General features: G+C 48.4%; 1 protein-coding gene across 6 annotated transcripts; it reads right to left on the bottom strand.

Moving 5' to 3' along the window:
• Positions 1-478: 478 nt before the first annotated feature.
• On the bottom strand, positions 479-17387 carry TTC12 (tetratricopeptide repeat domain 12). 6 transcript variants are annotated; one of them, XM_036397345.2, is made up of 21 exons: positions 17174-17386; positions 16299-16462; positions 15994-16024; positions 15443-15520; positions 14941-15062; positions 14099-14158; positions 13675-13746; positions 13262-13322; positions 12220-12408; positions 11431-11497; positions 10827-10915; positions 10095-10260; positions 8653-8745; positions 8423-8486; positions 7191-7343; positions 6065-6238; positions 5229-5297; positions 4411-4512; positions 3397-3496; positions 1420-1645; positions 479-634 (listed from the first exon to the last, which is right to left on the bottom strand). In XM_036397345.2, the coding sequence occupies exons 1-21, from the start codon at positions 17235-17237 to the stop codon at positions 559-561; spliced, it is 2220 nt and encodes a 739-aa protein (XP_036253238.1). In that variant the 5' UTR covers positions 17238-17386; the 3' UTR covers positions 479-558. The 6 variants fall into 6 exon arrangements, with proteins under 6 accessions (XP_036253238.1, XP_036253239.1, XP_036253240.1 ...); XM_036397346.2 differs by having other exon boundaries at positions 6065-6163; XM_036397347.2 differs by lacking the exon at positions 7191-7343 and having other exon boundaries at positions 17174-17385.
• Positions 17388-26275: the final 8888 nt, after the last annotated feature.

Here is a 26275-nt window from a genome sequence, read left to right as displayed (position 1 = left end):
TCTAATTCTATTGCTATTTTTATAACCATTTTATTACTAATAAACTTTTAAAACTTTAAAAACAAAGGGTTGGTGTTTTTCACAAGGGGGAAGCGGATCCAGCTGCTCTCTCTCTCTCTGGGAAACGCTGCTGGATAATTTGAGGGGACAAAGGTTCCCCCCAGAACTGACACCCCCAGGTGCCAAGGACAGGAGCGGAAGAGCCATTTCAAACTCAAACTGGGCTGGCCTGTGCTTATTCTTCACAGAAATGTCACAAATGCTTCTGTTTCCTGTGTTCAAAACCAACAAAAAAAGCTGGGCTGTATTAATGGCCATTTATTAAATTCATGTCAATTATTAAAGCAAAGGCAGCCTAATGCAAGGGAGTATTTTATCTGGTAGCTGAGATAATAAATCAACTCCTTCCTCCTGATTTTGCTTCACTGCCTTCTGAGGGGGACCAAAACCACTCCAAAAAGCCACTGAAAAGCTGATGTGCTTTGAATTAATTTTATTAAAGCAACGAAAACTCAGGAGCAGCGAGATGAAGGGCACTGGGGAGGGGCTCTGAGGAGCTCAGCTGCTCTGCACGTATTTCATGGAGGAGTTCAGGATGGCCAGGCCATTGAGCTTCCTCAGCTGATGGATGTGCCTGCAGAGACAACAGGGGGACAGCTGGTGACTAAAAATTAAAGTTTTAAGCTCTCACTGCTCTGCCCAAGCTTTCAGGGGTGCTTCATTCTATAAAGAGTTCAATATATTCAATATAAAATGTTGAATATAAAATATTCAATATTCTATATATTATATAAAATATAATTTATGTATTTATATAAAATATAATTTATTCAATATAAAACTGGTATTATTATTATTAATAATAATAATAATAACAACACAGAGTTAATGCAGATACTCTTAATAGAGTTTCTAGTTATCATTGCCCTCAGAAAGGCACAAAAGTGACATTCTTCAAATAGGTTAATTTCAGATTAAGAAAACTAAGAAAAGAAAGAGTTTCCCTTCTATCTCTGCTGTTTCAGACAAATCTCAGGGCTGATGCTTTCTCTACTGCTCATTTGGGGTCTACAGACTCCTAACAGGTCTGAATATCCCAAATGAGCAGCATTTCTTCCAGCACAGGTCAATGAACTCCTTGAGAGATGTGGGGACAGAACTGGCACCCCAGGAGCCCTAAAGGGATTTGGGGACAGATCACAAGGGGGAGTTCTGGCTGGAGGAAAGAAATGGAATTCATGGAGTGTTTATCTAAATTAACCCAACAACTCCAGATCTTCCCCTGGTTGCTTTCTCAGGGATAACAGAATAGGGAAATAAAAAAATATAACAGAAATAACAGAATAATAATAACAACAAAATAACCGAAAAGGGAAATAACAGAAATGGGAAATTAAGAAAGGGGGTTCTGGAGCTTACCTTGGCTCAGCCACACAGAGCCTGCCCAGGGCAATGGCCGAGTTCTGCTGCACTGAGGTCCTGGCAGCATCACCCCCAGCGTGCCTGAGCAGCAGCTGCACCACCCCAGAGCCCAGCAGGGCCGAGGCAGCCCCGGGCAGCAGCAGGCACTGGCTGAGGCAGAAAGCTGCATTGGCCACGGTCAGCTCATCCCCGGAGCGCAGCAGCGCCAGCAGCACCCGGAGCCCTGCAGGAGAGAAATCTCGGTCAGACACAGCCAGGGCTGCACCTGAGACCCTGCAGGAGGGGAAAACTCTGTCAGACACAGCCAGGGCTGCACCTGAGACCCTGCAGGAGGGGAAACTCTGTTCAGATACAGCCAGGGCTGCACCTGAGACCCTGCAGGAGGGAAATCTCGGTCAGACACAGCCAGGGCTGCACCTGAGACCCTGCAGGAGAGAAACTCTGTCAGACACAGCCAGGGCTGCACCTGGAACTGTGCAGGAGGGAAACTCTGTTCAGATACAGCCAGGGCTGCACCTGAGACCCTGCAGGAGGGAAACTCTGTTCAGATACAGCCAGGGCTGCACCTGGAACTGTGCAGGAGGGGAAAACTCTGTCAGACACAGCCAGGGCTGCACCCGGAACCCTGCAGGAGGGAAACTCTGTTCAGATACAGCCCCAGCAGCACCCGGAGCCCTGCAGGAGAGAAATCTCGGTCAGACACAGCCAGGGCTGCACCTGAGACCCTGCAGGAGGGGAAAACTCTGTCAGACACAGCCAGGGCTGTACATGGAACTGTGCAGGAGGGGAATCTCGGTCAGACACAGCCAGGGCTGCACCTGAGACCCTGCAGGAGGGGAAATCTCTGTCAGACACAGCCAGGGCTGCACCTGGAACCCTGCAGGAGGGAAATCTCTGTCAGACACAGACAGGGCTGCACCTGGAACCCTGCAGGAGGGGAATCTTGGTCAGACACAGCCAGGGCTGCACCTGAGACCCTGCAGGAGGGAAACTCTGTTCAGATACAGCCAGGGCTGCACCTGGAACCGTGCAGGAGGAAAACTCTGTCAGACACAGCCAGGGCTGCACCTGGAACCCTGCAGGAGGAAAACTCTGTCAGACACAGCCAGGGCTGCACCTGGAACTGTGCAGGAGGGGAATCTTGGTTAGACACAGCCAGGGCTGCTCCATCAGCACCTGGAACCCTGCAGGAGGGGAAATCTCTGTCAGACACAGCCAGGGCTGCTCCAGCTATGACTCTGGCGCTGTTTGCCTGGAAAAGCTGGGGAAAAAGGGGATTTCATGGTGGTTTCAGCAGCCAGGAGCTGCCTCAGCTCCTCTTGGCCAGAGATCTCTCTCACAGAGAGCTGAAGGTGCCACATCACAGAATCCCGGAATCCCAGAATCCCAGAATCCCAGAATCCCAGAATCACAGAATCACAGAATGATGAGGTTGGAAGAGACCTCTAAGATCATCGAGCCCAACCTGTGCCCTCACACCTCAACCAGACCACAGCACCCAGTGCCATGTCCAGTCTGTTTTAAACACATCCAGAGATGGTGATTCCAGCACCTCCCTGGGAAGAACATTCCAGTGCTTTATTATTAACTGCCTTAAAGCAGAGATGCTGCTTGGAGAGAACAGCTGGAAAAAGGAACATAAAAAAAGCTGAGACGTTGTTGTGGAGGGAACAGCTGGAAAAAGGAACATTAAAAAAGCTGAGATGCTGTTGTGGAGAGAACAGCTGGAAAAATGAACATAAAGAAAGCTTCCTGTGCATCCAGAGCTACCAAAGCTCAGCTGGGAGCTGCCCCTAAGGATGGCAGAGTTTTGGCTTCTGACACCTGAGAGCAGCAGCAACATCTCAGGCCAGAATCCTGAACACTCAGAGGTCACTGAACACGGGCTGGATAAATCCAGGACGAGAGGGAGAAACAGCCCCCAGCCCTGGAAATCAGGGCTTATATTAATAGGAAATGACCAGTTTCACTTACTTTTATCCCCCTTCAGCAGCTCTTCCTGAGCTCTCTTGCTGCTCTTGGTGCAGATGGAAAGGGTCTTTATGGCATAGCTGGAAGTGACCTGTCCCCCAGCCTGAGGGGGCAAACACAGGGAGTAAAAAACCCAGTGAGTAAAAAACACAGGGAGCAAAAATCCCAGGGAGCAAAAAAACCCAGTGAGCAAAAAACCCAGGGAGCAAAAATCCCAGGGAGCAAAAATCCCAGTGAGCAAAGTGAGCAAACCCAGGGGCACACTCAGCTAAATAAAAACCTTCACAGGGCATTTATCTCAGGGTGAACATGAGCTGAGAATCACAGAAATCTCATTTAATTCCTGCCAGTAATGAACACACAGCATTCCCTGGGTCTCTGCAGGCCAATCCTTTTCAAATCAGCTCCCCTTGACAAAGAGCCCCGTGCCACAGATTTTTTTTCTAGACTAACTTGCTCTGCATAAACACCTGCTGGGAACAGAGATACATCAAAATTAAAGAAATAAAATTAAAGAATAATTAGAATTAAGAATTAAAAAAAAAATTAAGAAGAAAGAATTAGAGGAAAAAAAAGGAATGAAAAAAATTAAAGAAAAAAATTAAAGAAGAATTAGAATTAAGGATTAAAAAAATGTAAGAAGAAAGAATTAAAGAAAAAGTTAAAAGAAAAAAATTAAAGAAAAAATTAAGAATTAGAATTAAGAATTTTTTTAAAAATTTAAGAAGAAAGGAAAAAATAAATGAAAAAATTAAAGAAAAAATTAAAGAATAATTAGAATTAAGAACTAAAAAAATTTTAAGAACAATTAAAGAAAAAATTAAAATAAAAAATTAAACAAAAACATTAAAGAAGAATTAGAATTAAGAATTTAAAACAATTTAAAATGAACCCCGGGAGCAGTGTTACAATGGACAAGGATGCAGACACAGCCTCCAGGGACAGGAGGATAAAGCCAGGGGGAGGTAGATTTGCTCAGGGGACACTGCAGGCAGCAATAAAGGAAGTTGGATTTACTTTCAAGAATTTGAGCATTTTCTTCACCACTCCTGCTCCCACCACCTCCTGCACGGCTGAGGGGGACGCAGGCAGGACACGGCTCAGCACTCCAGTGGCTCTCTAAGCCAGGGGGAAAGAGAGAGAGGCAAAACAAAACTTTTATTAGTCCAGGCAGCTTAATTGGTTTGTTCTTGCGTGGTAAAACTGAAGTAATTCAATTGCTGGAAGGAGAAATTCACAGGAATTAAGGAAATCCCAGAATTGCAGAATCTAACAAAGAACATCTTCAGGATGTGGCTTTTTTGGAAACTGAGCACAGCAGATCTTCAGCACAGGGAGAGAGGAACCCAAAGTGGGACCCTGGGCGTTCATTCATTAAACAATAAAACCACAAACTCCTGGCAGAGAGCAGAGGCACTGAGAGAGGTGGAACAGCTCAGAGCAGCTCCTGGGAGCTCAGAAGGGACTCAGAGCCCCCATCTGCCCCTGCCTGCAGGAGCTGCTCTCCCGGAGTCCCACCCCATTCCAGCTGTAAATCCCACACAAGAACTGCAAAGGGAAACAGCTCAACACCCAAACTGCTCTGGCTGCTTTGCTTCTCCGCTGATTTTTAAAGGGCTTCACACTGAAATGGTTTTTAAGAGCTTCTATGAAGCAGATTTCAAGGGAACCTTGAAAACTTCTTGCATCAAACCATATAAAAATGATTATAAAAGTGGTTTGTTATTTCTTTATTGCTATTAGGAATGTTTTAGGCTTCAAAGCCTCCTGCACAGGGCAGAACTTGGCTCTGAAGAGCTCAGGAGAGCCAAACCCAGCTTTGGTGGGTGACTTACTGTGACAATCCTTCCGTCCTGGTGGCTGAGCAGAGCCAGGCACCTGCCACTGATGGGCACAGCAAAGTCCTGGAAAACACAGGGGAAAATCAGGGGGAAAATGGGGAAAACTCAGGGGAAAATCAGGGGGAAAATGGGGAAAACTCAGGGGAAACACAGGGGAAACTCAGTGGGGAAATGGGGAAAACTCAGGGGAAACAATACAGGGAAAAGTCAGGGAAAAGTCAGGAGAAAGGGGAAAGTCAGGGGAAATAACACAGGGAATACTCAGGGAAAAATACACAGGGAAAACACAGGGGAAACTCAGGGAAAACACAGGGAAAACAACACAGGGAAGAAAACACGAAATACTCAGGGGAAAGTCAGGAAAGAAAACATAGGGAAGAAAACACAGGGAATATTCAGGAAAAAGATAGGGGAAACTCAGGGAAATAGGGAAAACTGAGCTGGGAGGGCTGGAGCAGAAATGGGTCCAAGGCCAAAGGAATCCCCTGGAGCTCAGGGGACAGCAGGAGTCAGCAGCTCTGCAGCAACCTGGGAACTCCTGATGGGATCCTGAGCTTTGGAAAATTGGGAATGTGGAACCAGGACCTCAGAACACGGCACAGCTGGAGAGGGATTCCAAACAAAACATTGACACCACCACAGAAAGATAATTTGTGCACTCGACACTGGTTTTTCCTCATGGCTCTTTATATATTGGAGGTGGTGGCAGAGGAGAAAGTCCTGAAGCTTTTTTCACTTCCCAGCCTACTTAAATTATCACCCACCCTTAAAAACAACCTGCAACACTGTAATTTTTATTTTTGGTTTTTAAATTCCCAGACGTTGCTTACCTGGATGGTGCCGTTGGATTCAAGCAGCAGGTTCATCATCAGCCCCAGGACTGCAAACACACAGTCCTGGTACCCAGGGCTGGCATTGGGGCTCCCATCCTGGCACAGAGCAGAAGAATCAGCACCCAGGGCAGGACAGGCCCTTCCTGGGGCAGCTCCAGGGCAGGAAAAGTTCTGGGAGGAGCAGAGTTGAGGCCACCCCATGACACCAACCCCTGTGTGGGACCCAAAGCTGCACCCCAAAGCTGCACCCCAAAGCTGCACCCCAAAGCTGCACCCCAAAGCTGCACTCCAAAGCTGCACCCCAAAGCTGGGATGTTTGGGGCGTCACAAAGATCCTTCCCACCCCATGAACCTTCGGGGTTTGGGGACTGTGCTCACAGCACAGCCTCCTCTGGAAGGTGCTACAATCCTGGAATTTTAAACTGTCTGTGCTGAAGAATTTAAAACTAGAATTTCAAACTTTCTATGCTGAAGAACTTTAAAGTAGAATTTTAAACTTTCTGTGCTGAAGAATTTTAAACTATAATTTTAAACTTCATGTGCTGAAGAATTTTAAAGTAGAATTTTAAACTTTATGTGCTGAAGAATTTTAAACAAGAATTAGAAACTTTCTGTGCAGAAGATTTTGAAACTAGAATTTTAAACTTCGTGTGCTGAAGAATTTTAAACAATAATTTTAAATTTTATGTGCTGAAGAATTTCGAGCAAGAATTTCAAACTTTATGTGCTGAAGAATTTTAAACAAGAATTAGAAACTTTCTGTGCAGAAGAATTTGAAACTAGAATTTTAAACTCTTGGTGCTGAAGAATTTCAAACAAGAATTTGAAACTTTCTGTGCAGAAGAATTTGAAACTTTCAGTGCTGAAGAATTTAAAACAAGAATTTGAAACTTTCTGTGCAGAAGAATTTGAAACTTTCTGTGCTGAAGAGGACAGACCCACAAGGAAATCCTTTATTTGACCTGAGGCTGTAGAAAAAGCTGCCGGCAGGATGGGCTGAGGGGGGCAGCTCTGAGACCTCCCCCAAAACCCCATTCAGAGGGAAGGGCTCAGGGCTGGGAGGGGCGCAGACAGACAGACAGACAGACAGACAGACAGGGGGAGGGCTGGGGATTCCCTTTACCAGCAGCAGCTCCAGGCAGGCCTGCCAGCACTCCCTGCTCTGAGCCAGCTGTGCCCTCAGCCCAACATCTGCACAGAGCCTGCCCAGCACGGCCAGGGCACGGGCCAGGGCTGCCCAGGGCACCTGCCTGGCACACGCCTGCCTGGCACACACCTGGAAACACAGCAAGGCAAGGGAAAGTCAGCACAAACCAGCAAACAGGACACGTGTGTGTGTGTGTGTGTGTGTGTGTGTGTGTGTGTGTGTGTGTGTGTGTGTGTGTGCCACCCCCTGGCACTCCAGGGCTGCCCAGGGCACCTGCCTGGCACACACACCTGCCTGGCACACACACCTGCCTGGCACACACACCTGCCTGGCACACACACCTGCCTGGCACACACACCTGCCCGGCACACACACCTGCCTGGCACACACACCTGCCTGGCACACACCTGCCTGGCACACACCTGCCTGGCACACACCTGCAGACACAGCAATTCAGGAATCACAGCAAGGCAAGGCAAAATCAACAACAACTGATCAATCAATAATCCAGCAAACAGCACCTCTGGGTGTGCCACCCCTCTGGTCATGGGCAGTGGCACTCCAGGCGCTCTCTGGTGAACCCCAGCTGCCCAAAGCTTGCAGATTTCCCTCATTTTCAGTTTATCTTCAAGGCAGGATCAGCCCCAAACAGCACATCTGGGTGTGTGTGCCACCCTCTGGCACTCCAGGAGCTCTCTGATAAACTCTAGGTGCCCAAAGCTTGAAGATTTCCTGCATTTTCACTTCATCTTTAAGGCAGAATCAGCCCAAACCACCAGCAAACAGCACATCTGGGTGTGTGTGCCACCCTCTGGCACTCCAGGAGCTCTCTGGTGAACCCCAACTGCCCAAAGTTTGCAGATTTCCCTCATTTTCACTTTGTCTTCAAGGCAGGATCAGCCCCAAACAACACTGTGTGTGTGTGTCACCCCTCTGGTCATGGGGAATGGCACTCCAGGAGCTCTCTGATCAACCCCAGCTGCCCAAAATTTGGGGATTTCCCTCATTTTCACTTTATTTTCAAAGCAGAATCAGCCCAAACCACCAGCAAACAGCACCTCTGGGTGTGTGTGCCACCCTCTGGCACTCCAGGCGCTCTCTGGTGAGCCCCAGCTGCCCAAGGTGTCACAGTCATATTTTTTGGAAAAAATCCCTTTGCCCAGCACACACAAGAACAACCTGGAAATACAAAATCAGATCCTCCCTACCAGCAGCTGGGTGAATAAAGGTGAAACAGCCGTGGAGAGCGTGGCCCGACACTGGGCTTGGAACCTGTTGGGGGATAAAGAACCAAAGTTTTAGTCAAAAAACACAGCTAAAAGCAAGAGAAGAGCAATGGAAACCTCTCAGTAAGCTCGCAGCAGAGGTGGCCAACAGCCTGTCCCTGGCTCATTTCACACAGCTTCAGAGAAATGAATGAGGAATTTAAATAAATTACCTTTCCTCCCCACTTAAGTCAGACAGGATGTTCATGGCACTATCAGCCCTTGCATCAGTGCACTTGACAAATGCCATCAAAATCTGCAGCCATCTGGTGTTAAAATAATGTAGAAAAAAAAAACAACCAAAAATTGGCGTCAGCCTTGGTTTAATCATTAAAGATCAAAATTGGATTTTTTTAGGTTGTTGGTATTTGAAGCCACAGTTAAATCTGCCTTTTTAAGCACCCTCTGAGATGTGGCTCATTCCTTTCACCTTTCCTCCCCAGGAAAATGGACAATGAGCACCCATTATTGCTCCAAAGCAGTAAATGGACATTTCTCAGGGGGAGGAAGCAGCAGGACAAGGGACAAAGGCAATGGGGTTTCCTCCCCACTCAGTGAGCCATGGCAACAGTAAATAACCCCAGAATCCCAATTTTTAAATGAGGAGAGGCTCGGCTGCAATCCAGGAGATTTTAGAGGCACCAGGGCGAGCTCTGCCTGAGTGCTACAGGGGTTTGGAGGAGGGGACTCCAAATTACAGGAACTCATTTAAAATCCTTTATTTCGGACATCAGAACATCCAACTCCCACTTCTGCCAGGCCAGGCCTGTCCCCAAGGGGCAGAAGCCTCAGTGCCACTGGGTCCCCTCAGGAATACACAGAATTCCCAGAATGACCAGAATTCACAGAATGACCAGGTTGGGAGAGACCTCAAAGATCATCAAATCCAACCCAGCCCCAACAAAACCTCACCTAAACCCTGGCACCCATGCCACATCCAGGCTTTGTTAAACACCCCTGGGGATGGGGACTCCACTACCTCCCTGATCCCTGGAAATTCCCAAAATTCCCCCAAATTCACAGAAGTCACAGAATTCAGAGAATTCACAGAATGACCAGGTTGGGAGAGACCTTGAAGATCATAGAGTCCAATGAGGCCCAAAACATCAACTAAACCCTGGCCCCCAGTGCCACATCCAGGCTTTGTTAAACACATCAGGGATGGTGACTGTACCATTCCCATTCCCTGGGCATTCCTAAAATTCCCCCAAATTCACAGAAGTCACAGAATTCAGAGAATTCACAGAATGACCAGGTTGGAAGAGACCTCAAAGTTCATCAAATCCAACCCAGCCCCAGCACCTCAACTAAACCCTGGCCCCCAGTGCCACATCCAGGCTTTGTTAAACACATCAGGGATGGTGACTGCACCACCTCCCTGGGCAGAACATTCCAGAACTTTATCTCCCTTTCTGTAAAGAACTTTTTCCCAACACCCAGCCTGTATTTCCCCTGGTGCAGCTCGAGGCTGTGTGCTCTGGCTCTGTCAGGCCCTGCAGACCGAGCCCAGCCTTTGAGGAGCTGTGCAGAGCGACGAGGGCACCCCGAGTCCCCTTTGTTCCCCTGAGCTGGGCCAGCCCTGAGCCCTGCCTGGAGCTTTCCCTGCTGCTCTCACCTGCTCAGGTCCTGCCTGCCCAGCAGCCTCCGGCCCCCCTCGTGCTCAGAGTAGAGGGAGATCAGTGCCAGGGCCTCCCTCTGGATCTGGGCTGTGCCACAGGACAGCAGCTCCGGCAGCTGGGCACCCACCTCGGCCTGGGCCAGCAGCACACGCTGGTTTTCCTCTGGAAAGGGACAGAAAATCTCTGCAATGTCCCTCATCGGCCTCCTCGTTTCGTTTATTTTATTTTTTTTCAGCATGAATATTTTATTTGGCATCAGCTGAACCCCACAAGCCAACACAATGTTCTGCATTTCCACTTTACCGCCCACCCCAGCCCATCTCTCACCCACGTGGGTATTCCCTAAAAACAGAGGCAGGTACCTGCCCAACCGCTGTGGATTGATAATTCTAAATAAATTCAGCCTTCTCTTCTGTAAAACTCTGCTTTTTGCAGGTGTAACTGCTTAAAACAGAGAAAACTCTGCAAGGGGTGTTATCTTAGGAGCAGCAAAAATCCCAGGGAATTTACTGCCCACCCCTTGGATGGATTGGAAATGTTCAGAGAGTGGAAATTCCATCCTGCACCCAACACCTCCTCTGACCTGCAAAATTTGGGTTCCAACCACGCCTGGAGGGATGCAGGTGCTCTGGGAGAGGGGTGGCCATGCCCAGCCCCAGCCCCAGCCCAGAAATGCCAAATGAATCCCACATTAATTAACAGGGATGAGGGGGATTCCAGGCCTTTACCATTGCCAGCACAGGCAGCTTGCCACAGGAGCAGAAGGGAAACACAGAGCTCCACCTCAGCAGGGCTTTTGCTCTCTGCACAGAAGGCCCTGGATGGGAAAAGTCAGCTTGTGGACAGAGCAAAGGGTGGCTCAAACCACGGGAAATATCCAGGGAATGGGGATTTGTACATGGTTCACCCCTCAGGTCTGTCTGCAGCCCCCACCCAAAATATGGATAAACTAAAAAACCCCAAAATATGGAACCTAAAAAGTGCCAGGAGCACCCAAATATTCCCTGGTGCCCAAGCCCAGCCCCAGGGGGTGCCCCCTGAGCCTTCACATGTTCTTTCCCACTCAGATTTTCCTGCACAGCTGCTCTCAGCACCAGGGATAGGATAACTGCCCAGCCAGAGCAGACACCACCAGCAACCCAGGGATTCTCCTCCTGCATCTGAGGGAGCACTGTCTGTGCCACAGGCAGGTACAAGTGCCTCCATTCACACACTCAAATCTGGCATTTCATCCTCCTCTGATCGGTCCAGCTGCATTTCAAGGGCTGGTTCTGTTTCTTGAAAACAATATTGCATTTCCCCAGGCTGGAGAGGCCCTCGGAGAGCTCTCACCCTCTGACAGCCTCGTTGCTCAGGATACTGAAGCCATTGTTTGTCCTGAAGAGCGTCTGCCCAGTGCCTGCAAGAGCACAGACAAACTCAGCTGGGGCACAGCCAGGCAGGCTCCTGCTCTTCCTGAGCAGTGCTAAAAGAAAAGGTCACTACAGCAGCAGCAGCAGCTCTGGGGAAAAACATCCCTGGGAATGGGGGAGAATTCAGGGAGGAGGGAAGGAGGAGTGGTTCTGAAGCTGAAAATTGCTCTGGTTCATGCCTGGTGATGTTGGCTTCAAGTGAAAGAATTATTAATTATATTATATTAATTATATTATATTAATTATATTACACTATATTGTATTATATTATATTAATTATATTATTTAGAGTTATTATATTATATTAATTATATTATTTATATTATATTAATTATATTATTCAGGAAGGCTGAAACACAAAATTGGCTTTGTAACTCAATGGGCTTTAACACAGAATTACAAATATTTATAAACAAATATTGCGAATTACAAATATTACAAATATTTATGAATTACAAATACTTATAGACAAATGAGACCCCAAATCCCCAAGGACTCTCAGCAGCTCAGCTACAGCATCAGTACATCACCCACTGGCCAAACTGAAATATCCTCCATTGCCAGTTTTGTGTTTGAAATCCAGGATCAGTTACTGGGCTGTATCCATTAATATCCTTTAAAAGCTGCTGCCCTGCCCTCCTCTGCCTGGCTTACACCTCCCAGAATCGACAACAATTTACAAAATGAACATTTTGCAGCGAAGACTCACAAGAGCTCACGGCTCCTGCCAGCAGCACCACGGCCCCTGTGTAGTAGGGGAGGTCGTGGCCAGGGCTGCGGAGCCTCTGCAGCAGTTCCTGGATGGGCAGAGCAGCCACGCTCCCGGCCTGGAGCTCCCTCTGCGCTCTCTGCTCCTCCCTCAGCCTCTGCTCCTCCAGCCTGGCCTCGGCCACGCACTCTGAGAGGGGGTCGGGGTGTTGGGAGGGTCCCCAGCAGGAGGGGAGAGAAGAGAATTGGCTTTAAGTTCTCAGAAGGCTTATATATTATTATATTATATTAATTATTATATATATTAATTATATATATTAATTATATTAATTATATTATATTATATTATATTATATTATATTATATTATATTATGTTATGTTATATTATATTATATTATATTAATTATATTATAATTATTTACATTATAATTATAATTATATTATATTCTATTTTTCTATATAAAATATCTTATATATAATATATAATTATACATTATATAATTAATATGATAGAATACAATGTAATATAATGTAATGTGATGTAATATAATGTAATGTAATGTAATATAATATAATGTTATTATATTATGTTATGTTATATTAATTATATATAGGCATAATAATATATGTCTATATATAATTAATATAACATAACATTAACATAACATAACATAACATAACATAATATAACATTATATGATAATGGTATACTAAAACTATACTAAAGAAAAAGAAAGGAGACATCAGAAAGCTCGAAAGGAATGAATAATAAAAACCCATGGCTGACCAGAGAGTCTGACACAGCTGGACTGGGATTGGCCATTAATTAAAAACAATTCACATGTTTTGTAAACAATTCTCCAAATCACATTCCAGAGGAGCAAAACAGGGAGAAGCTGAAGCTTCCCAGGAGAAGAAATCCTGGCCAATGGGTTTTTCATGAAATATCACAGTGGCAGGAGGTGACAGGGAAACCAAGTGCGGCAGGGAAGCTCTGCTCCCCCTTCAGCAGAAAACACAGGTGAAAAGATCTATTTCTCACCTTTAAAGAGGTTTTCCTTCTGGGGATCAATCTGCAGCATCTTCTCATAGCACTGCCTGGACTGCAGGGGGACAAAAAGGGCTCTGAGTTGCAGCTGGAAACAGGAATCGGTGATAGCAATGATATCCCAGTCAGATCCCAAAGGTTTCTGGGGCCACAGCCCTTAATAAATGGGAAAAGTAACATTTATGGGGACACAGATGGCAAAACTCCCAAAAAAGCCAGATATTCTCAGTCCCTACATCTGCCTGCTGTTGCAAATTCAAAGGGAATTTTCCAGTAAAACCCAAGGGGCAAAAAATCAGAGTTCCAGTGGAAAACAGGAACTGAGGCATGGCATGGAACTCTGTCCCTCTCACTCCCCAAAGCAGAACAAAACGTGGGCCCAGGGCCCCAGAATTCACCCAGCTCACCTCAGAGAAGTGCTGCAGGGCCAGGTGAGCCTTCCCCATGAGGAAATAGGCTTTCAGGCAGTTCTTATTGCACTGAGGTAAACCAGAAATTATTATGAGTTATGTCTTTAGAACATTGCAGCCTTTCAGTATGTTTTCCAGCATTCTGATTACTAATTATTAATTATTAATTATTAAAATTGTGATTATTAGTAGAGCTGCCCAAAGCAAAGATCAGGGTGTTTATACCATTTCTTAGTGGTGGCTAATATTTTTATGCTGAATTATTGCCCACAGAGACCCAAAAACCACAGCCTTGAGGTGAGGATGGAAAGCAGGGTTTCCAAAAGGTGATTATTTTCCAGTTAATTTGAGTCAAAAATATGGATTTCTGTATATAATGCTGATTTTAGGGGTCTTTTCTACTTGGCAATTGTGGAATTACCTTTAATGCCCACTCACAGTCACTGATGGCTTTCTCATACTCATGGAGCTTCAGGTAGGCCTGAAATAAACAGAAAAAAAGTCCAGGCAGAAGAATTGGAATCCTTTAAGCAATTTCTGCTCGCTGTTGCACAAACACTGGCTAATTAAAAATAATAAAATGAGGCTGCTGATTGGCCTGGCCATTGATTTTGCAGGGTAATTTCCATTCTTAACTCGTCTGCCATCTCCCTGGATGTTCTAATTTAGAATCAATGGAATAGGATTCTAAATGACACACAAACATACAGAGTGCACAAGGCAAACAGAGACTGCAAAGCAAATATTTCACTCTGCAGTTATAGAAGTCATTCCTGGAAAATCATTATTTTTACTTATTAACATAATATAATATATTAAAATATATCTAATATCTAATATATCTAATATATCTAAAATATCTAATATATCTATAATATATAATATAGAGTATAGAATATAGAATACATATTATATAATATATAATATATAATATAAATATATTATATATTATATATTATATATTATATATTATATATTATATATTATATATTATATATTATATATAATACGTAGTATATAGTATAATATTACTATATAGTGTTATTATATTATATATAATATAAATAATTTTTTTTTTTTATTGATAATAAAAAATGCAGAGTATTTGAATCAAACTGGGAATTGGAAGGATTTTCCCTCACTTGCTGTGCAGGAGCAGGGGTTCACCACACCCAAGGGGTGTAACAGAACAATGGTTTGGGCTTTTACCCTGGCACAGCCACACAAAACCCAGCCAGAAGTGGCTCCTGCCCTGGCACTGACCTGGGCCCTGTTTGTGTAGAGCTCCTGCTTGTCCCTCAGCTTCTCCAGCCCCTCTGAGTACCTCTGGATGGCCAGAGCAAAGTCTCCTGCCCTGAAGGCTTCGTTGCCCTGCTCCTTCAGGGCTGAGAGCAGCAGAGTGCATTGAGAACAGCAACAATGTCCATCAATATTTAATTTATTTCATCCCCCAGTGGGACTGAGCAGGCAGAGCCAGGCTCTCCTGCTGGAACAGCCCCAGGGTTCCAGCCCAGCCATTATTTCCATTATTTCCATTATTTCCATTATTTCCATTATTTCCCTGCAACCATTCCCCTTCCAGAGGGAGAACCGAGTGTTCCCCTCCCCTCCCTGCATCCCAAACCAGCTCCGCCACCTGAGATCGTGCAGAGCACCAGGAGCAGCAGCTCCGAGGAGCCCTGAGCCCGTCCCAGGGCTCAGACGAGCCCAGCTGTGCCTCCCCCAGCCCCTGGCAGGGATTTCTGGAGCTGCTCTCAGCAGTCACCGTTTGCCAGCTGCTCATTCCTCCTCCTCCTCTGCGCTCGTTCCTTGGCATCCTTCTCCAAAGCCGCCAGGAAGCCATCTTCCAAAGAGCAGAGTTGGTGGCATTTTAGAGGGGAAAAAGAAGAGCAAACTTCATTAAAATAGGGAAAAAACCAATAATTCCCAGGGTACTTCTGAGTCATTTCTTAATAAAAGCCAGCACCAAGGGGCCGTTTCAGCAATTAAAGTGGAAGTGGCTGACAGGCTGTCACAGACAAGGATGATGCCACCCCTGAGGAGCTGCACACCTGCCTTGCTCCTCCCCGGGGCCAAACAAACAGGTTTGCTTTGAAATTCACAGTGAAAAGTGTAAAAAGATGAGGAGCCAGAAGAGAACAAGGCTCCCACCTGTGGAAAACACAGCCACGCTGCTGAGACCTCGAGTGTGCTCCTGGGTGTGACTGAATTTTGGTTACAGACGCCAGGAAAAGGGGCGGAATCAGCTCTTGCATGAGCTCCATCCCTGCTAGAACTGGTTTTAGAGCTTGGTTTTAGACAGGAGCAGTGTCCTACCTGCATCTGCTGCCTGCACCCTCGGCGTGCCCTGGAAGAACAGAAACAGAGCTCAAACGGTTTGGGAAAAGCCACAAATGGTTTGGGAAAAGCCCCAGCAGCACAGGGGCACTTGGCTGGGCTGCACAAAGCCACAGCAGCATCAGGAATGTCTGAAACCCCCAGCCTGACAGCAGGAGCACCAGTTTGACATTTAAACAGAAAATGGTAAGGATTTGATAAATTCTGGCAGTCCTGGGAAGTTCCCATCTGTGTCTTTAACCCGGACTGAGCCCAGCCTTAATTCCAGAGGGAAAAGCCCTTACAGAAGTGTTGATGAGTGTTCTGTTCACCGTGGTCCTGCACTCCTCCTCCTCCTCCTCTTCCTCCTCCCTGCTGGCCCCTTGCTCTCGGAGCCTTTTCTCTGTCTCAGCAATGGCTTTTTCCTGCACTGCTGAGTCCGGGGACTTCAGGTCTTGCAGCAAATTGGCTAAAAAATCACAGAAAAATCCCAGATAAAATAAATATACACATAGGACTTCAAACGTGGAAGCACCGGGAGTTCAGGTGGCGCCTGCTTTGAAGGCAGCGCTGACCAGGATGGCTTTTACCATAAAACCACTGAATCCCAGGGTGCTTTGGGGTGCAAAAGACCCTAAAACCCACCCGGTCCCATGGGAAGGGACCCCTCCCATAGGCCGGGATGCTCCAGCGTGGCCTTGGGCCCTTTGAATAAACAGAAACTTTCCCAGGGTGGATTTCGCGTCACTTTAAGGACAGAAACCTGCAGTTTCTGCAAACATTAATGAAATCCACAGAAACAAGCGGCACTTTGAATAAACAGAAACTTTCCCAGGGTGGATTTGCCGTCACTTTCAGGACAGAAACCTGCAGTTTCTGTCACTTTCGGGAGCCCCCTGCAGTTTCTGTCACCATTACCGAAATGCACAGAAGGAAGCGGCTCTCAGCATCCCAAATAAAGGCGAGAGCCCCTCCGAGCCTCCGGCAAACACCGAACAAACCGAACCGGCCGGGGCACAGCGGGGATTTGCCGCTTTCCCACCGATGTTCCGCCGTCCTCGGCCCCGCTCCTGGCTCCCCTTCCCCGGCTGTCCCCGCGCTGTCCCCTCGGTGTCCCCCGCTGTCCCCTCGGTGTCCCCCGCTGTCCCCGCGCTGTCCCCGCGCCCCTCCGGCCACTCACTGACATCGTCCACGCGGCGCAGGAAGCGCTGGAAATCCGCCTCGGTGTCCTTGTCGCGCAGCATGGCCGGGGGACACCGGGGGGACAGAGAGGGGACACAGACGGGACAGAGAGGGGACACTGAAAGGACACCGAGGGGACACCGAGGGGACACCGAGGGGCAGCGGGAGCCGCCGGGGCCCAGCTCGAACCCGCGGCGCCGTTGCCAGGGGAACGCGCCTGACGCGGCACCCGCGGGTGGGCGTGGCGATGCAAATGAAAGGCGGGGGTTATGCAAATAAGAACGGTCGCGCTATTTAAATTAAATGGGCGGGGTTATGCAAATGAGCCGGTAATTTGGCGGGAGAGCGGCAGGTCCGTGCTGAATCCCGGGGCTATCCCGGCTGGGAAGGGGCTCCGGCAGCACCGAGCGCTCCCTGTGGCCGTCCCCACCTTGTCCCCAGCCCAGAGCTCTGGCGCCACGTCCGGGCCATCCCGGGCACATCCAGGGACGGGCACCTCAAACCCCCCCGGGCAGCCCCTGCCCATGGTTTAACCTTTCCACGGAGCAATTCCTGCCGATGTCCAGCCTGAGGCTCGTCCCGATTTTTATGCCAGACTCGGGCTATTTTCCTGTTGCGATCTCCTGAAAGGCTTCCCGGCTCTCTGCGATGGAAGCAGTCGGCCACCGCAGGGAGCCCGAGCACCGCGGAGCTGCGCTGCCCGGGATGGCCATTCCTGGTACAAACCCATCCCCGGATGGCCATTCCCGGTACACACCCAGCCCGGGATCGCACATTCCGCACAGGGACAGGGACAGCTCACCCTGAGGCTGCTGCGGCTCCGGGAGCCGCCAGCCCAGCCGCATCCATTGCCCATCCATTGCCCACTTCCCCATCCATCCTCATCAACTGGAGATGGAATCCTGAGGTGCCAGAGAGGTGCTGAGCTCCGCAGGCAGCCAGAGACCCCCATCCCTTCCACCCCTTGGCTGTAGGAACAGGCAGCATATCCCTTTTCCTTGTAGGAACAGACAGCTGGAATGGCCAGAGCACTGCCCCTCACAGCTGGAATGGATCCTCACAGCTGGAATGGACAGAGCACTGATCCCCACAGGGAATATTCCCAAGGAACACACAGACACAGCCTCCACACCCCTCCTCAGCTCGCTCCTCTCAGTGAAAGGCTTCTGCTCTTTCTAAGAGTTGTTCTCTTGTTCTCTTTTTATTTTAAATTAATTCCTGAATATTTATTTCTCATTTTTGTTTCTCAAATCTGAACTAGCGCTACACCTTCCACATCCAAACTATGTTGAAGCTTTTATTATTTCAATACTATGACAAAAAACACGGTTCACACTAAAATAGTCACGCACCCACAGTGCACAAGCTTGCAGATCTAAAGTAGAATTAAAAAAAAAAAGAAAAAGGAAAATAGCATAAAAATTAAAAAAAAAAGGAAATAATACCCAAAACCCCAACAGGAGGAACATCTCTATACAATGGGCTGGTCTCTCCCTACACTCCTCTGCCTTCCTTCTGCTCAAAGCTCCTTTTCACCCCCAAATCTCAGTGTTGCTCCACGATTCCTGATAATAAATCCCATTGATCAGCTCCCCCATCCATAATTTAATTTTTAAGGTGCTGCCTCAGCCCTTGCCCAGGGATGGCCCTGGCACAGAATTCCAGCCCCTGCTCCTGATTCCAGGGTGGGTCCTGCTGGCGCTGGACCTGCAGAAGGGCCTGGGCTCTGCCCAGCACCTGTGGGGAAAAGATCTTTTGGGTTTTAGCTTTAGGGTCAGAGGACATGGTATTTACTGAAATTGGAATTGACTGAAATGGGGATTTTCTGAAATTGGAATTTTCTGAAATTGGTGTTTACTGAAATTGGGATTTACTGAAAGTGGAATTTACTGAAATTGGTGTCTACTGAAATTGGAATTTTCTGAAATTGGGGTTTACTGAAATTGGGATTTTCTGAAATTGTTATTTATTGAAATTGGTGTTTACTGAAATTGGGATTTTCTGAAATTGGGATTTACTGAAATTGTTATTTACTGAAATTGTTCTTTACTGAAATTGGTGTTTACTGAAATTGGAATTTTCTGAAATTGGTGTTTACTGAAATTGGGATTTTCTGAAAGAGAGATCTTCTGAAATTGGTATTTACCAAAACTGGTATTTTCTGAAACTGGAATTTGCTGAAACTGGAATTGACTGAAATTGGGATTTTCTGCAACTGGAATTTTCTGCCCTGATCAGGAGGTTTGAATGCCCCCACCCACCAAAAAAACCCCAAACCAAACCCCAGCATTGCTTTTCTTCTCACTCCAGTAAGAAATAATAATAATAATAATAATAATAATAATAATAATAATAATAATAATAATAATAATAATAATAATAATAATAATAATAATAACAATAATTAAGAAAAGAGAAAAGGGGAAACGACTACTGTAAACATCCATGGTTGAAAATGTCTCCCTTTGCAAAGCAAGCATGCTGCTACCCTAGTGTCTACAGGACTGCATCGACTGAAAAACCAAAACCAAAAAGAAAAAAAAAAAAGGCAGCTATTTTACACATCCATTTCAACACAACAGAAGTTAAAAAAATATCTGTCAATTGTAAACACTGGAAAGAACCAAAGTTGGCCAAAAAAAACCCCAACAAAAATTGAACGTAAAATTGGAAAAGAAATGTAGAGTCTGAATACTGCAAATTGAAATACATCCCCCAAAGCTGCAATTTTGGCATTCTTCCTAAAAAATAGATAATAATAATAAACCCCAAATAAAGGTCTAATATGGTGAGCAGGATTCAGTCACAAAGAGCTCGAGACACTTTGCATACTGACCAGATACAAGGTGAACAGAAATTATAACTTATTTATGAAGCTTTACATATTTCAAACTCGACTGAAAAGTATAAAAATAAATTGTGGACTTTGTTCTTTAAGCACCAGCTGTGTCCAGCAGCACAGTGGTTATCTCTGCTATACTAACAAAGGAAACAACAGGGTCTCTTTTCTTTTTTTTTGTCTTTTTTGTGGGTTTTTTTGTGTCTAGGACTACTTGATTTTGAGCTTCCCAACCACACTGCAACCAGCATTGCAATGTTTGCTTGTTTGAATATACACAGGGCCAGCTGAGCCCTGATTTGGTGACGGGTTTAACCCTGTTTTTAACATGCTTTACTTTTTAAAAGCAAGTGCACAACGAATAGAACCTTTCTAGAAATCTCAAAGAAAGCAAAAAACAGAAATCAAAATTTAAAAAAAAAAAGAGAAGAAGAGAAAAAAATAAAAAAGAAAAGGAAAAAAGAGACATTCCCTCCCCCCCATTTATGCATTTTTCTGGTTGGTTTGTGTGTCTTTCTTGTTTAAAAAAGGCAGCAGACACTGAGGGATGAGATGGGTGCGTGGGCTGCGATTTCAGTGCTCGGGTGAGGGCGCGGGGCGCTCTCGCTGGGGCGGGGTTGGAGCAATTGCGCATGCGTGGGCGGCGCGGGCAGCCATGGGGGGGGTGCGGAGGCGGCGGAGCTGCGGGAACGGGACACGGGGCTGCGGCCGCGGCCGGGAACCACGAGATGTCCGTGGCTGCAGGAGGCGGCGGAGCCGCGCCATCCAGCAGCTCGGAAGCGGGAGGCTGCGGCGGGGCACGGCACGGCTCGGGCCGGCGCCGCGGTGCCGAGCGGCGGCAGCAGGAGCGGGAAGGCGGCCACGGGCGGCGGCGGGGCGGCCTCGTCAGCGGGAGATGATCCCGGGGTGGCGGGAGGCGGCGGGAGGCTGCCGCGGGGGCCCCGTGCCGGGCGGTGCGCTGGGCGGGCGGCTGGAGCGCGGCGTGCGGCCGCTGGGAGCCGGGCTGGCTGCCGGCCCGGCGGGCAGGAGCGGCGCCGGCACGGGGCGGCCGGGCGGGCCGGGGCGCCCCGGTCCCAGCGCCGGCGGTGCCGTGCCGGGACCGGGGGATTGCGCCGGAACGCCGGCAGGGACGGGATTAAACACGGGCGTGTGCGCTGCCGCGGGGCCCGTGGGCAGCTCGGGGTGCGCTGCGTGTGCTTGAACGGCGCGGGGGGGGGGGGGGGGGGGGGAACAGGGCTGCCCGCGGCAGCGCGCACAGGGGGCGCTGGGGACGCAGCGCGGCCGCGCCAGGCGAGCTCGGCACCGCAGATCCCGGAGCCGCGGGGAACGGCAAAGACGCAGCAGCAGCGACGGGACTTGGGCCAGCACCGGCCCCGCTGGGTCGGCAAAGGGGGCGGGGGGGGGCGGCAGGAGCGGCCGCACTCGCGGGTAGCGGGGGGAAAGCGGCGGGATCGGGGGGGGGGGGGGGCCGCGGTGGTGCCGGTGGGCGGGCTCGGAGAGGCGGAATTGAGGGGCGGGGCCGCGAGGATGGCGAAACCGCGGGGGGCGGGGCCGCGGTAGCCGGGAAAGCGGGGACCAACGGGATGGCAAAGGCGGGGCCGGTGGGAGGGGCGGGGGGCGGGGCCGCGAGGGCGGGGGGCGGGGCGAGCAGGGCGGCGGGCACCCATTAAAGTGCTTTAAACACCTGTGTCCTGAACGGCACTCCCTTTTACGACAGTCATTTACAGCAATTTTACGACAGTCGCGCTTTACGGCACCTTTTGTGACAGTCGTGATTCAAGACAGTCTTGCTTTACGGCGCCTTTTGCGACAGTTCTGCTTTACGACACCTTTTGCGACAGTCGCGCTTTACGGCGCCTTTTGCGACAGTCGCGCTTTACGGCACCTTTTACGACAGTCGCGCTTTACGGCAGTCGCGCTTTACGGCACCTTTTACGACAGTCGCGCTTTACGGCAGTCGCGCTTTACGGCACCTTTTGCGACAGTTCTGCTTTACGGCACCTTTTACGACAGTCGCGCTTTACGGCACCTTTTGCGACAGTTCTGCTTTACGGCACCTTTTACGACAGTCGCGCTTTACGGCAGTCGCGCTTTACGGCACCTTTTACGACAGTCGCGCTTTACGGCACCTTTTGCGACAGTTCTGCTTTACGGCGCCTTTTGCGACAGTCGCGCTTTACGGCACCTTTTGCGACAGTCGCGCTTTACGGCAGTTTACGGCAATTGCACTTTACGGCACTTCCTTTTATGGAACTTTTACGGCACTTTACAGCACTTTACGTCTTTTATTTTGTTTTTCATTTATTTTTAATTAATTTTATTTTTTTAATTTTATTTTTTATTTAGTTTTTATTTTTAATTTTTCCTATTTTTAAAGCTTTTTATTTTATTTTTAATATTTTTATTTTAAATTTTTCTATTTTTGAAGCTTTTTTTTTTTTTTTTAAGGCACCTTTTACAACAGTCACGCTTTACAGCACTACCCTTTATGGACCTTTTACAGTACTTTACAGCATTTTACGGCTTTTATTTTGTTTTTCATTTATTATTAATTAATTTTATTTTTTTAATTTAATTTTTTAATTTAATTTTTATTTTTAATTTTTCCTATTTTTAAATTTTATTTTTTAATTTTATTTTTATTTTAAATTTTTCTATTTTTAAAGCTTTTTTTTTTTTTTTTTTTTTTTTTTTTTTTTTTTAGCAGCACTACCCTTTATGGAACTTTTATGGTACTTTACAGCATTTTACGGCTTTTATTTTGATTTTCATTTATTTTTAATTTATTTTTTAAATTTAAAATAAAAATTAAATTAAAAATACCTTAAAAATAAAAAGCTTTAAAATAGAAAAATAATTGTGTTTGATGCTGCCCAGACCAGCTCAAGCCGGTGATTGTGGTGGTGTTTGAGGGTCCACAGGACAAGGGAAGAGATGAGAATCTTGACCCCCTCTTTCAGCAGGCTGATTTATTATTTTATGATCTCTATTATATTAATAGAAATTTAGATATTAGAACTATACTAAAAGAGCAAGGAGACATCAGAAAGCTGGAAAGGAATGAATAATAAAAACCTGGGACTGCTCACAGCCCCGACACAGCTGGACTATGATTGGTCATCGAGTAGAAACTGCACAGGAGACCAATCCAAGATGCCCCTGTTGCTAAACCATCTCCAGCCCACACTCCTCAGCCAGCAGATCGTTATTGGTTCCATTTCTGTTCTGAGGCTTCTCAGGTGAAAAATCCCAGCGAAAGGATTTTCATCAAACACGTCAGTGCCAGGTGATGGCAGCTGGCCACTGCGGGCCACAGACCCCCAAACACCTACGCCAGCCCTTTTCCTTTTGCCCCCCAGCCCTCAGGCTCTGTCTGTCGCCCTCAAGCCCCCCCTATGCCCCTCAAACCCCCTCTCAGCTGCCCCTCAGCTCCTGTCTGTCACCCTTACTCCCTCTCCTTTGCTCCTCAGCCCCCAGCTTCTCGGTGTCACCCTCCAGCTGCCCCTGCCGCCCTCAGCATCTCTGTGTGTCACCCACTGTGCCCTCTCCCTGCTCCTCCCTCAGCTCCCAGCCTCTGCCACCCTCAAGCCCCCACAGTGCCCCTCGAGCTGCCCCCAGCCTGTCATGCTGGAAAGGACCCTAAAAAAACCCTATCAAATCTCTTTTTTGTCCTTCATTCTCTGTCCTGCCCTTCTCCCTGTCCATCTCTTCTCTGTCCTTCTCTCTGTCCTGTCCTGCATTCTCTGTCCTGTCCTTCTCTCTGTCCTGCCCTTCTGTCTGTCCTGAATTCTGTACTGCCCTGCTCTGTCCTGCTCATCTCTGTCCAGCTCTTCTGTCTGTCCTGCCTTTCTGTCCAGCCCTCCTCTGTCCTGCCCTTTTCCCTGTCCTGCATTCCCTGTCCTGCATTCTCTGTCCTGCATTCTGTCCTGCCCCTCTCTCTGTCCAGGCCCTCTCTCTGTCCTTCTCTCTGTCCTGCCCTCTCTGCAGCCTTGCAGGGGTGTTCTGGGGATGCTGCCTGGCCTCCTGTGCTGCTGGGGGAGGCTCTGTTCCAAGGGAGCTCTCCAGGGCTCTCTGGAGCTGCTCTTTGGCGCAGGGCCCCTTTCTGACCCCACCTCCTTTCACCAGGAGCTGGCCCCTTTCAGCTGCCAGCCAGCCTCTCCTGCCAGCCTCGTCACTTTAGCTGGAACAATTTCCTTTGAACTCGGCTTGAGTGAGCATCTCCATGGCAATGGGATCGGGGCTTTGTGTCCCTGCACCCTGCCCTGCACCCTGAGCACGGGGAGGTGGGCAGGGGTGGACAGGGATGGGACGGATGGGCAGGGATGGACAGGGATGGGACGGATGGGCAGGGGATCAAGGATGGATGGGCAGGGGTGGGCAGGGCACCCTGGGCAGCAGCACCAGCCCCTGATGGGCAGAACCAAGGGCAGGAAGGGCTGGTTCTGCTCCTGGAGCTTCCCCAGGGCAGGCAGGATCCTGCAGGGCTGAAGGAGTGGGTGTTGGTGGGGTGAAAGCAAAGCAGATCTTCCTCCACCATGAACAAAACTGAGCTTTGCTGGGGCTGGGGTTCTCTGGTGGAGAAAAAATGAGGAAGGGAAGGGAAGGGAAGGGAAGGGAAGGGAAGGGAAAGGAAAGGAAAGGGGGCACCTCAAAACCCTCGGGCAGCCCCTGCCCATGGTTCAACCTTTCCATGGAGCAATTCCTGCCGATGTCCAGCCTGAGGCTCGTCCCGATTTTTATGCCAGACTCGGGCTATTTTCCTGTTGTGATCTCCTGAAAGGCTTCCCGGCTCTCTGCGATGGAAGCAGTCGGCCACCGCAGGGAGCCCGAGCACCGCGGAGCCCGAGCCCGGGATGGCCATTCCTGGTACAAACCCAGCCCGGGATGGCCATTCCCGGTACATTCCCGGCACAGGCTCAGCCCGGGATGGCCATTCCCGGTACACACCCAGCCCGGGATCGCACATTCCGCACAGGGACAGGGACAGCTCACCCTGAGGCTGCTGCGGCTCCGGGAGCCGCCAGCCCAGCCGCATCCATTGCCCATCCATTGCCCACTTCCCCATCCATCCTCATCAGCTGGAGATGGAATCCTGAGGTGCCAGAGAGGTGCTGAGCTCCGCAGGCAGCCAGAGACCCCCATCCCATCCACCCCTTGGCTGTAGGAATAGGCAGCATATCCCTTTTCCTTGTAGGAACAGCCAGCACATCCCTTTTCCTTGTAGGAACAAAAAGGATACCCCTTTTCCTTGTAGGAACGGCCAGGACATCCCTTTTCCTTGTAGGAACAGCCAGGATATCCCTTTTCCTTGTAGGAACAAAAAGGATACCCCTTTTCCTCGTAGGAACAGCCAGCACATCCCTTTACCCCTCATGTCCCAAACCCAAACATTTCCTGTCCCTCCCCTCACTGCCACCAGCTCTGCCCACACCACCCTCCATCCCAAAATGTTTTTTTCTTCTCTAATGAAGCTGTTCCCAGCCCAGTGTCCAGTTAAAAATACCCACGAGGCCATAGCTGGGGCAGTGGGATGCTCAGGAATTTTGGGTTTATTTGTTATCCCACAAAAGCTGGGGAATAACACACAGGCCAGTTAATGTGAACAGGGAGAGGCACCTTTAGTCTCTGAGTACTTCAAAAAGCCCTTAAATTATGCTCTGAAGCTCATGCATGATATTTACATACTGCTATCTGATAAAAGGCCAGATAATGATGATTTCTAGAAGGGATGAAAGAAAGAGCACAAAAATCTCCCTCCAGCCCCCAGCCCCACTCAGACTTACCCCAAATTCAGCCCAGGGGAAAAGGAGCCACACTCAGCCAAGGTGACACTGCCACTCAGGTGCCATGGCCTTAACAGAGGGAGAGACGAGGGAAAATTAAAATTAAATGGAAATTAAAAGGTCTGAGGGTTGAGAAAACGGCCAAAGAAACACAAAGGTCTCATAAAGGATCTCTCAGTGATTTTGCCACTGAGCACAGCCCCAGCTCCAGGAGCAGGAAAATCCCTTTTCTGTTCTCTGGGAGAAGAGGGAGGAAGCCCTGAGCTCCTCCAGGCTCAAAGGGTGCAGCAGGGAGCCAGGAAAGGCAGGGCACAGGTCCCACGACGCACAGGGACCGGGGGGGATTGAGGGGGCTCTGAACCCAGAAAGGACAACCCCAAATCTCCAAGGGCAACCCCAACCTCCCCCTCCAACCCCAACCAGGACTTGGGCCAACTGGTGCTTCCCCACTTGGCAGATTTGGTGGTTTTTACATCAA

Source organism: Molothrus ater, chromosome 22, assembly GCF_012460135.2.
Source record: "Molothrus ater isolate BHLD 08-10-18 breed brown headed cowbird chromosome 22, BPBGC_Mater_1.1, whole genome shotgun sequence".
NCBI lineage: Eukaryota > Metazoa > Chordata > Aves > Passeriformes > Icteridae > Molothrus > Molothrus ater.
This window is presented reverse-complemented; position numbering and strand designations above follow the sequence as displayed.